The 12,076-nt window shown below is 38.2% G+C and overlaps 1 protein-coding gene across 1 annotated transcript in view; it reads right to left on the bottom strand.

The window, feature by feature from the left end:
• The window catches only part of COL12A1 (collagen type XII alpha 1 chain), a 131,534-nt gene that overhangs the window by 106,232 nt on the left and 13,226 nt on the right, over nt 1–12,076 (bottom strand). The window contains 9 exon segments of the mRNA XM_074991007.1: nt 540–812; nt 2,495–3,097; nt 3,328–3,618; nt 4,532–4,705; nt 5,148–5,312; nt 5,469–5,732; nt 7,394–7,447; nt 8,015–8,158; nt 10,577–10,693. Of these exon segments, the coding sequence (XP_074847108.1) occupies nt 540–812; nt 2,495–3,097; nt 3,328–3,618; nt 4,532–4,705; nt 5,148–5,312; nt 5,469–5,732; nt 7,394–7,447; nt 8,015–8,158; nt 10,577–10,693 (2,085 nt within the window).

Below are 12,076 nucleotides of genomic sequence, written 5' to 3'. Positions count from 1 at the left end.
AAACTCCCAGAGTAGTCTAATATCCATAGCATCAGGACCATTAAAATCCTTCTAGTAAGGAATTCCTCCCTGGGGACAGAATTCTTTATTCCATTCTTATAACCTTTTTTTTCCTACACACACAAATTTAAAGACATAGGTACATAAATCAATTAAACATATGCTTAACTTTAAGCACATGAGTATTCCCAATGAATTTCTGGATCAAAGTATTAACTAGTGGGATTTGTCCATTAGTTATAGAATGTATTGATACCAACATATTCTATTGGAAAAGTGGCCTCTGAACCTCAGGAAAAACACAGAATCCAGCAAACTTATGGGAAATAAAATACAATCTTCAATCTAATAGCTATCCTTTATTGGAATTTTAAACAGTAAGTGAAGGCACTGTGCGATAGTAATGTCCATTCTCATCCCACATATCAGCGCCATCTTTCGTCATCAGCTTGGCATTCCACGTACACAAGTTCTCTCAATAAAGCAGACTGTCACTTCAATACAGAACATGCTTCTGGATGAGGACAATAGGAAGGTACCTTCTAAAGTCGTTTCTTCCCCATCCAAGGAAGGGCCATCACCATCTTCATACTCTGCAATCACACTGACTGCATAAGTAGTTTCAGGGAGTAAATGTGTGAGAACTGAGCTAGTACTTGAAGCTGGTACTGAAACAAGGAATTCTTCTCCACCAACAGCTACTTTATATTTAACAAGATAGGACAAAACCTCTGATCCAGCTGGAGACCAATTCACTCTGAAACTGTTGGAAGTTATCTCCGAAAAGGTCAAATCACGGGCAGGTAAATAAGCTGTTTAAAAAAAAAAAACACACACACACACATATCACAATAAAACACTCTCTTTAGAATCTCTCTAAAATGTCATCAAAACCTCTCAGAAATATTTCGTGCAGCCAACTGATTTTTTTGAATCAATAAATATGTTCTTGATCTGCAGCTATGCTTGTCATTCTCACTCATGAATACATAAAATCTATATGATCTCTGAGTTGTCCTAAATCGTATGGCTATGAGTAGAAGAACCAACTCAATGTTTCACACCTCAAATTTGTTAGTTTCCATGAAAAAGTTGTAATTTGTAATTGCCAGCCCTAGAAACTTATGGTGGAATCTGACCGTCAAACTGGGTTTTTTCTTTCTCATGTACCACAAGTGGTAATATCCTCAGGGAAAATTAGTGCACCTTGATTTACTGGAGCACTGATGTACACAACTGAAATTAAGAGAATTTCAAAACTCTTACAAGAATGGAAACAGAACGAGGAATAGTGGAGACTACTTGAAGTCCTCAGCTAGTTTCAGTCATCCTAGGTAGCCTACCAATGGGGATGTTAAGTGTTTGACCCTCTCCCCACTCCCCAACATAAAACTTTCATTATCTCAAAGATATTCTGAAACAAAGCCTTATTTTTAAAGAAGCTGGTGTTTTCGGATTTTGGCCTTCTCCAACTTCAGTGCCCCTTTCAAATACAAAAATTGTAAAGCACAGGATGTAGCAGCAGATAGAAAAATTCCTTGCATTTTTGAATACTGGAAGCCAGGTTAACATCATGAAGGATGTCTCACTCCGACACTGAAATTTGTGAAGAAGGTGACTTTCTATGCTCTTTTAAATACAGGCTGAACCTCTCTCATAAAGCACCCTTGGGACCTGATCAGTGCCGAATGAGAGAATTTGCCGGAAAATGGGAGGTCAATATTGTCTAACACATACCAACCCTTCCACTGCTTACTGGGCTCTTAGAAGACATTCAGAGGTAAATTACAGAGAAATAACAGCACAGAATGCTAAGAGCCTGGATTGGTGGCTGTAAACAAACTTTATGGGACCACAGGAAACTTGGCCACACTCATGATAAGTGGCCATCTGGCTAACTAAAATCATGCCAGATTACAGATGTTGCTGGATGAGAGAGTGCCAGACTAGAGAGGTTCAATCTGGGCAACCGCAAAGGAATTAACAATGACAAGTATTTTTTAGTCCTGAGGACATATTTTAACCTCTGTAACTCATGTAGTAAAAGCAAACTAATTCCACTAAAGTCATTTTAGATTTACATCAGTGTAAATCTGGCCCTTCCACTTAATGTTCTCTTAAGTAGCTGGGGGGAGGATGTATTTCCTAGTTAATTTTCTTCTTTACCATTCATGAAATAACTGTTTTTCCCATGTTTTAAATTACATTTTAAAAGAACACTAAGATGCCAAGTTATTTAAATTGGCACTATTCCATGAAAGGTAATGATGTAATGAAGACAAAACTCAAGTCCACTTAGCTAATTATTTGGTGTTATTTTATGTTTGGAATATATCACTTCAGCTAAAAACAAATGAAGAGATTGTGCCCCCGTTTATACCTGGACATTTTCATTGAAAACAAGGGGGTTACATAAATATAACTGGGAATCAAATTTGGCTCAAACTATTCTAGTTGCTTTTTAATATTGCTTTAAGTATTAATAATTACTTACATTTCTTCCTGATAGCAGCCAGCTCTTGCTCAATTCGTAGGCAGACAGACTGTGTAAGTTCAAATGATATTCTTTGGAAAGCATCAAAATCTTCCACTGTATATACATGAGTCTCAGCAGGTGGCGAAGCAATTGCTTCCAATTCTGTGCGTACTGCATCCTTAACACCAACTGCAAATATTTCTACATCAGATTCCCTCAATTTTATGGCTGGGTCTTTAAAGGCATCTGATGATTTTCCATCAGTAATAAGAATCATGACCCTTGGTACATTTGGTCTTGATCCTCTGCTGGTAACAAATACTTTCTCCCTCACATAGGTCATCGCTTTGCCTGTGTTTGTAGATCCACCTCTGTAGGGGAAGGTGTTAATAGCCTGTATTATATCTTCAATTCTGTTGTATCTGTTCAAATAAAACTCCGTATAGGGATCCCTGCTGTACTGGACAAGACTTATTTGTACTTTTTGAGGTGAAATCTCAAAGCTTTTAACTAACACTTCCAAAAAGGCTCTTACTTTAACAAAATTGGCGATACCAATGCTGTAGGAGCCATCCACTAAAAGCACAATATCAGCTTTTACATCCACACCCCGGGAGCATTCTGTAACGAGAAAAAATAACAAGAATAAAAGCCAACAGGCATGGCACTTCTATTGCAGCTGCATTTCTAATCAGCTGACTCATCACTGATAAATACTAAACGATGGTCTTCAATTACACAAATTCCATTAACAAAAACTATGTCTTCCAGTAACTGAAGGTCTTTTATTAAGAGAGACAATAAGAGACATGAAAAAGTGCTACAGCATCAAAACCATACTGATAACTTACCCACTTGAACTTTTACTGGCTGCGTTTTTTCCATTATTGTAACTGGCTCGCTGGCTGTCATTCCTTTCATTGCATATACTTTAATCTGGTACTCTGTTTCTGGAGAAAGATCTCTTACATTTAAAGCAGTAGTTTGGGGACCAACACTCAGCACATGCTGTTTGGCACCTGCTATCATTGGGAAGAACTGCACCCTGTAGCCTGTTATTTCGCTAGCCGATGGGTCCCACGTGACTCGAATAGATTTTGATGAAATTTGGGTGGCCACTAGGTTTGAAGGAGGCTCCACAGCTGAAAAATTAAAAACAAACCCCAAAAGGTCAAATACAAAAATAAACAGATTTTTTTTCAAAACTGATTTGTTTTGATGACTGACATTATGACAGATGGAGTTGTATTGGCTCAAGCTTTCTTGAGTTACTTAAAAACAATAAGAATAATGTTGATGTAAATAAAACTCAGCAGAGCCGTGGGAGATGCCAAATGAGGCAGAAGGTCAGCAACAAAAGCTATGTTCCATCTAATGTTCTTCAAACGGAATAGAAGTTCCAGCGGAATCTCTGTCATTCAAACCAACAATAAGACCTTCCCTTCCTATTTCCTGGAAGCACATCAAAAGGTTTGAATGACTAAAGATACCTGGAGGAAACCACAGAAATGGAGCATTCCACAAATGTCGTGTCTAGAAGGGGAAGAGTCTGGAATCTTGCATAGGTACAGAATGTGCAAGGATATACTTTGACAACAATTTGGTTTCAGCAGCCTTCACTCTTTCCCATGGATCCTTGCCAAAACAAACCTTCTGCCCCTTAGCCCAAGCTGCCTTGCCCTGCATAACCAGATAGACAAAAGGGTATGATTCATGCCCTCCACACGGGGGTCTTTTCAAGTGAATTCTCCCCTTCAGCATATTTCTCCTGCAAAGCGGAACATGTGGTCTAAAACATTATGTTCTCAGGCTTTAATAACTCTAAGGGCAACATAATAATTTACAGTTACGGACTTCTGTAGAATATTTCAAATCTAGTCAGTCCCATGGTCAAGTCTTCTGCTGTTTAAATCTATGCAGCTGGAAACATGTCATCCATATACTAATGGTAGATTATAAAATGGATGGAAATATCAAAATAAACAGGGACCAACACATTAAAAACACATATTAGATAAGCTGCAGTTAACAATAAGCTTTTGTAAAAGCTCTCACCTTCTTCTCCACTAACCAATTCACCCAGTTGTTCATCAACACCTGAGCACACTTGTGAGATTATTTCATTCTGTACATCCACTATTCCGTCAAAATTTGCCACATTGAAAACATGCTTCAAGGATGGTTGCGATGCCATGAGTTTCAGTTCCTTTGCATCTGCAGCTTTGATTCCTAAAAGATATGACAGAGACCATTTTGTGTGTATAAAGTTTAGATCTTTATAAGTGTATTCTTAAAGTTATAAAGCATCTTGGAATAAAGCTGATGTCAGTAAAGCTCTGTACTTACTAACCATTGGTTAATGCAAGAGACTTTACCCATCAAGATTAATTCTGAAGCCTCAATGAGGTCGCATGTCAAAATGAGATTGTCAGTCATATTCTAGTCTCCATCTCAACATGTTACAAAACTAGCACAAAGCTTGGCACAGCTGGGACTCTCTGCTCAAGGGAGACCAAAGGGCCAACCTCAGGTATTACGCATTGAACATCCCTAGTCTGAGAAACACAACTATCTTGCTAGCACTACTAGAATGGTAATTCCTCACTTTAATTGACATTAAATTTACCCACAATATTAAAGAGTAACAATAATTAATGAATAACCGACATACCCAAGGAGAAGACTTCCACTCCTAAGTTGCGAAGCTCTCTTGCAGGAATTTCAACTTCATCTTGAGATTTTCCATCCGTAATGATAATTGCTACTTTGGGAATGCCTCTTCGTGCTCCAGCAGATTCAGTGAATGCATTCCTGATCAGATAATCAATAGCTTCACCTACAAACAACAAAATGGTCTGTCCTTCTCTTAAATATGAGTGAACCAGGATTTAAAAAAGAATTTCAGCAGTAAAAGTAAATGCTACACAAACAGATTTTAGGAAAAAGATTTTCCCTCAACTCTTTCAAGTTATCAAAGAGCCAAAATTTGTACCTGTCATTGTATTGCCACCTTTGTAGGGTATTCTTTTAATTGCATTTAGAAGATCATTCCTTCTGAAATACTGATTTAAGTTGAACTCAGTTCTTGTATCAGTACTGTACTGAACAACTCCAATTCGCGTCTTGTCTTCCCCAATGTCAAAAGCCGATATGAGAGTGACCATGAAGTCCAAAATATATCTGAAGTTACTTCTCCCCACGCTCCAAGAGCCATCCACAAGAAAAACTAAATCTGTCAGTGCACTGACGGAGCACTCTGAAACATGTTAAAAACAACACAAATCTTTTAACAGAACAATGAAAAACCACTTACATGTCAATGTCTCCAAATACTTTCACTACCCCAGGCCAAGTCACAAGCTGTCTATCAAAAATTCACAGTAGCAATCTAACTAGTAAAAGCTACACCAAACAGAAATTAAACAGACTAGAATCCTTACATAAAATACTGTACATGGCTTGGGCACTGTTCACCTAACTTTACTGACACATCTTCTGGTAGAATATTCCAGAACAAAGAGCAGTTGAAAGAAATTAATTACAATAATACCGATAAGCACTGAGGCAGAAATAGTAACTATTGCCCAAAAATTCAGTGATTTTGGTGAAAAATAATTTTACTAAACCAGTAATAAAAGGTAGTATTTTTAAAATGTGTTAAAATCTTATTTTTGAAGTGACTGACTCCTTTGTATGACATGATCATTTATGCACAAATGATAAGTTTTATATAAAGAACTGGGTCTAATTTGAATGAACACCAGGGTGCTTGTTGTCAAGCATGCCTCTGCATATGTAAAAACCGCCCCCTGATGTCAGAAGGAGATTTGCATATCTGTAGGAAGTATTTGTCCCTAAGGATGAAATCCTGGGGTTTGGCCTATTTGCAGCACAGGCTACCAAAGTCATGTGTAACTGCTCACAGATAGACTCAAACCTAGGATCTCTTGAGCTTCATGCAAGCACCTCCACATTTTGAGCTAAAGACCAGCTGCCTCTCAGCTTAGGCTGTAGAGGCCACTTATTCTTTCTGTGTGATGTCGTCTAGATACCACTACATGAGACAGTTAACCACAAATAGGTACGTGGGTTACGCATGCACCCCAACCAGACTTCAAAGCCGCAAAGTATTACTTGTGTGATAAAGAAGGAAACCAGCCTCAGAAATGGCAGCATAACACCATCTCTTCCAGTGCCTAGAAGTGGGGTCACACTCTTACTCTACCTAGAAACTAGAGGAGGACCTGGGAGAAGTACTGAACACGGACACTGCCTCCTTGATTCCAGCCAAGAGGCAAGTTTTGGTTAGAGAAACAAACTGGAGCTGCACACCTTGAACAGGGGCCTTCTAGCTGGCAGCTCCAAAGCAGAAGTGTCCATCAGGAGCTCAACATGGGGTCAAAGAGTACGCCTCCTACAGTGATCAGTAGTTACAAGGGAAGATGCACAGCTCTTGCAGCAGTGCACAGCCCCTAATGACCAATGTTGTAGAAGATTTCGTGTTGGGGATGAATTAATTCTGATATCATTCCTCCTTTCCTCTCCTCACCCTTACCCCCACATGGCAGCAGCATAGGCTCTTCTGCAATCATGTGTGCCCTCAGCAGGGAGACATTTACTAAAGGGCTGAGATGTGTCTAGGGCTTTATTTTCATGAAGTCCCTGGCTCTCAGCTCAGATTTTTACCTCGTTCCCATAAGAGAAGCTGCAGATTTTGAGAAGCTGCTTGAGTTTGGTCAACATAGCACAGATTACATGGGAGTACAACCTTACTCCTAAATAACAAAGGCACGGGGTTTGACTTTACTACCTGATCCACACCCTACTGAGAAACTTTGCATTGACTTAATTGGGCTTTCGATCAATCTCTTAGTTACCTCTAAAAAGTCACAAAAGCTGGAAAACAAAAAAACGTACTTTGAATCTGGTCTGGCTTCTTGTCCTCTGGACTCAGTGGAACACCTGTCTGAACTAAACAAACCACAAAATAAACAGGATGAGCAGAAGGGAAACAAGATATTGTCACTTGGCTGCAGATCACATTGTGTGAAGGTTCAGAAAAACAAGATGAAAGAGGTATGTCAACCAAACATTTTACAATGTCTCTCTCAGAATGAGAAAGCATACGTGCAATTTCCGAATACGGTTCTGGGACACTGATTTGAGAACATTACAGTTAGGACAATACGTAAATATTTAAAAATTCTTTGTGCTCATATTGCAGCTTCCATCCTGAAGTGTTTTCTGAGAACTAATCACTAACTTCTGCAACACTCTGTACATCAGGCAAATAATGTTATCTCTGTCTCACAGACAGGCATGCTGTGGTTAAGTAATGTGATAGGGATTATATGAAAAATCTGTGGCAAAGCATAATGGGGAGAAGGTTGCTCATGGGCCACAGATGGCCAGGCAATAGGTATGCATTGGTGTTTTGTGGTCAATTGGCAGCCAGACAGAATTTGATCCATAATCCAAATATTAAATAGCCACTTAAATTGCTTTATTTAGGTATGTTATTTTTTTATGTGTACTTACTTGTAAGTTGGCCAGAAACAGGAAAACTCTCTTCTTGGTCATCATATGAATGTATTTTCACAACATATTCTATATCAGGTATAAGATCTGATAATATAGTGTGGGTAACACTAGGTGCCAAAGTAAATTCCTTAGTCGGTCCATCTGCAATACAGTATACAAAGCACATTTAACAAGAAGGATCTAAACCCAGTCATTAATAATCATGATATTTCATAATCTGAAAACAAAGGAGACAGAGCTATCTGTTCACAGGCTGTAAATAATTTTGTAATAGTTGTTTGCGTTTCCGAAACACATAGTTGAAAAGGACATAAAAAATCTTACCAATATGGCATTGTACTTACCCATCAATTTTAAAACCAAATGTGTACAATAAAAGGAGCTGTCATTCAGAAAATCAATTTCTATAGGTTACGTCTACACAAGAGGCTTTTCCCAGTAAAACTGGGCTTTTGTCGGGAAAGACCACAGAGTATATACATGCAAAATGCGCTTTGTCAAAAACCCAGGACATCCATCGGCAGCATTATACCTCCACGTTCAGGTATAATGCCTCTCTCAACAGTATTCTATCAACAAAATGGCCATGTGGATGCTCCAGGGCCCTTTTGTGAACAGACAGGGGTTTCATTTGACAGGGCAGCCCTGTTTGCAGAGCTTCCAGTCAGCTGTTCTGTTGAGAGAGGGCCAGGCAGTCTGGCAGCTCTCTGCCGACATAGCAGATTGCTCTTTTAATCTGCTTTTATGTGCAGACGCAATCTGTCGACAGAAGTTTTCCTAGGAAATCACTTCCAACAGTGATTTCTGTCAACAGAGGCTTCTCATGTAGACATAGCCATAGTGGGACTGATTCTAACCTTATTCCAGATTTACACAGGTGTAACTTCAGTGACTCTAGTAGAGTTACAAATGATTTACTCTGTCATAAATGAAAGGACATGAAGCCCCAATATTTTACGTTCAGGGACATGTACAGTATTTTCCCTAGAAAAAAAGCACATAGTTGGTATATGGTATTTTTAAGTTATTTAAGCTATTTTAATTTTATTTCATATTATTTTAACAGAGAACTGTTCTCAATTTTCCAGTATGTAAAATAACGTGGAAGAGAAATGTTTCCAAATTGGTATTTCTAATAGTACTGTGGGCATGCAAAACAGGGCCTGATTCTCCACTGACTTGTCTCATGAGTAGCCACCAATACCTGTGGAGAATTAGATAGAAATACCATCATGTGGACATTTCACATTCACTCAGCGTCTGTTAGGAGGAAAGGCAGAGAAGACTTAGAGACGCACACTTTATAAAGTGAGTAGTGGTTAAAAACAGTGTGTCTGGCTCCAACTCCAAATTCAGATCATTTTTATGTCAAGGACAGTGGAATTACTCTTGATATACACTGGGTAAAAGCTAAAGCAAAATTTCCAGAAATCAGACACCATGAACAAGATTATGAACAGTGAAAACTACCTTTCCTGCTACACAGCTAGAAACAATAGTAGCAGAACTTCCACTGGCTATCTACTGCCAAAGTATGTCGCCCACAGTTACTGTTGACAACAGACTACATGTTTAAGAAAAAGTTCTACAAACCTAACCAACAATGAGTATTCGCTAGTCAGCCCAAGAACATTCGGACCTGGTTCTGCTCAGTGTCTCCCAAGCAGTACATAGTGCTCTCGATTCCCATTTAAATTCACAGGAGCTAAAAGTGCTCAGAACGTTTTAGGGGAAAGGAAAGTGTGTCTGAACACTAATGGCAGGATCCCAGGGCCCAACCCTGCAGACTGTTACTGATGTAAGCAATATCACTGACTTCAGTGAGACTACTTAGGAGAGTAAAAGCTTTCTGGAAAAAATAAGGAGGAGGAGGATTCTAACCTCATGTCAGATTTATGCAGGAGATTTAAATGACGTTCAATGGGATTTGTATTCCTAACCCCCGAGGCCCTCTGAAAACCCCAGTTTGCAGGATGTGAGTCTTCAACTGTTTTGGAAGAGGAGGTGTTATGAACCTAAATGGCTGAAGAGATGCAGAGTGAGTGAAGGATCAGACATAGAGGTTACATTGTGTTATCTGCCTGCATCATGTGGCAAGTGGAAGAGCAGACACACCACCCCAGGGACTTATTATGTTCCTCGAGGGAGAGAAATTTACACTTCTATATGATGTGCAGCAAACTCCACCACTATGGCCAACCAGCACATAGGAGAAAAAGTAGTATCATAACTTCGCCTATTTCCTGTCCCTCTGCTCCTAGATGCTCCAAGAGAGAAGCATCTGGAGCACAATCTTTGCATATCCCGAAGTGCTGAAGCCATGATGCAGGTAGCCAAAACACAAGTAACACAAGCGAAAAAAATCCTCGTTCCCTCCAACTCCTCTATGTAGCTTTGTAAGTACAAGACACAAACTAACCTCTAAACCTTAGGAGGATGTTAACATCCATCCTCACACCTCATTTTCACACTTATACAAACATAATTTGAATAGATTTTGCAAAAACAAAATAAATTTAGTGGTGCTAGATGATGTGACTTTATAAAACCAAACCTTACCAGTTGTAGGAACCACTGTTATCCTATATCCCTCTATTGCATCAGGCGGTCTTGTCCATGACATTCGAACAGTATTTTCATCTATAATTGTAAAATTCAAGTCTGATGGTGGATTAACTGAAAAAGATGTACATCAGAAAAACGTTTACGAAATTGAACAAGGTACCATAATCTTAATAAATAAAATAGTAATGTTGAGCAAAGCTTGCTAAGATTGTCTTTGCATAAATTTGTTTCCAACAAATATAAAGATATGTTGTTGGAAATAAGAGTAAAATAAAAGCTGATGAAATATGACAAAACATCAAAGAGCATATGCATTACAAAGGACAGCACAGAATATTTGTTTCTTGAGTTGCCAAGTCATTCAAGAATGGCCAGCAAAATCAAGCACAATAGAAAACACATTCGGATACATGTACAATGAGTTCACAGATAATAACCAATATGCAAACATGTCACATAACAATTAAAGGATTTTTGTACATGCTGGGTGCAAATCGTACAAGCATGCCAAATCACAACCTGCTTACAACACCATGAGATCATTTAGAATCAATACAGTACTCTTCTCCATAGGACATCAAAGAATTGATAATTTTTTTAAATGGTCTCTGCATACTTATATTTATTACCAATTATATATCACTAAATCTAAAAACTTGGCAGAGATAAAAAATAGATTTTAATAATACAGAAAAGTTTGCACATTTTAATGTTTAGTTAAACAATTTATATTATGTTTAATATGTAAGTATTGATGTAAAATGTATATTAAGAATACTATATCCAACTATTACATTATTCCAGAGAACTGGAAGCTTAACCCCTTTGTTCCTAGGAGATGCTAATCTGATATATTTCAAATGGTTGCAAAGAATCAGGAATGAAGGGGTTAATGTATAATCAAGATAATAAGGAATTTGCTGTAATATTTGAACTGATACAAAAGTTTGCAAAACTACAATTCTCCCTTTTTACACCAGATTGCTGTACAATTTCCAAGGTGTAAATCATCGTTATCATGTTCACTTTGCAGCAGGTGTACCCATACTAGAAGCAGCATTTTAACATAAAATGCCAGTATGGTTCTTTACAACACACTGGTTAATTATGAAAAGACAACATCAAGGCATATTTGTAGACATTTATTTACAGAACTTATAGAAAACAGCGAAGAGGGCACCAGTGATTGGAACAAAGGACTGCAAATAAAAACTTGTAGGAGCTGGTGACAAAAGTAATTGAACAGTATAGAAAGGAATAGTTTACATACAGTATTTTGCAGCATCATGCATATGGACATGAAATGTCAATTTTTTTTAGCTTCCCACAATGGACAAAAGCCTCCATGTACAGGGTTCATTACACAAAGACGTTTCATAAAATATTTTATAATGATATTCTCTTTGTAAAATTTTCATGCTCGGTCATGCAGTCTTTTACTGACTCACTGTCAGTGCATGGTAGGTATATTATAGATTACTATTTAAACAGGTC

Source organism: Carettochelys insculpta, chromosome 3 (assembly GCF_033958435.1).
Source record: "Carettochelys insculpta isolate YL-2023 chromosome 3, ASM3395843v1, whole genome shotgun sequence".
NCBI lineage: Eukaryota > Metazoa > Chordata > Testudines > Carettochelyidae > Carettochelys > Carettochelys insculpta.
The sequence above is the reverse complement of the archived record's forward strand: the minus strand, read 5'-3'. Positions and strand labels throughout refer to the sequence as shown.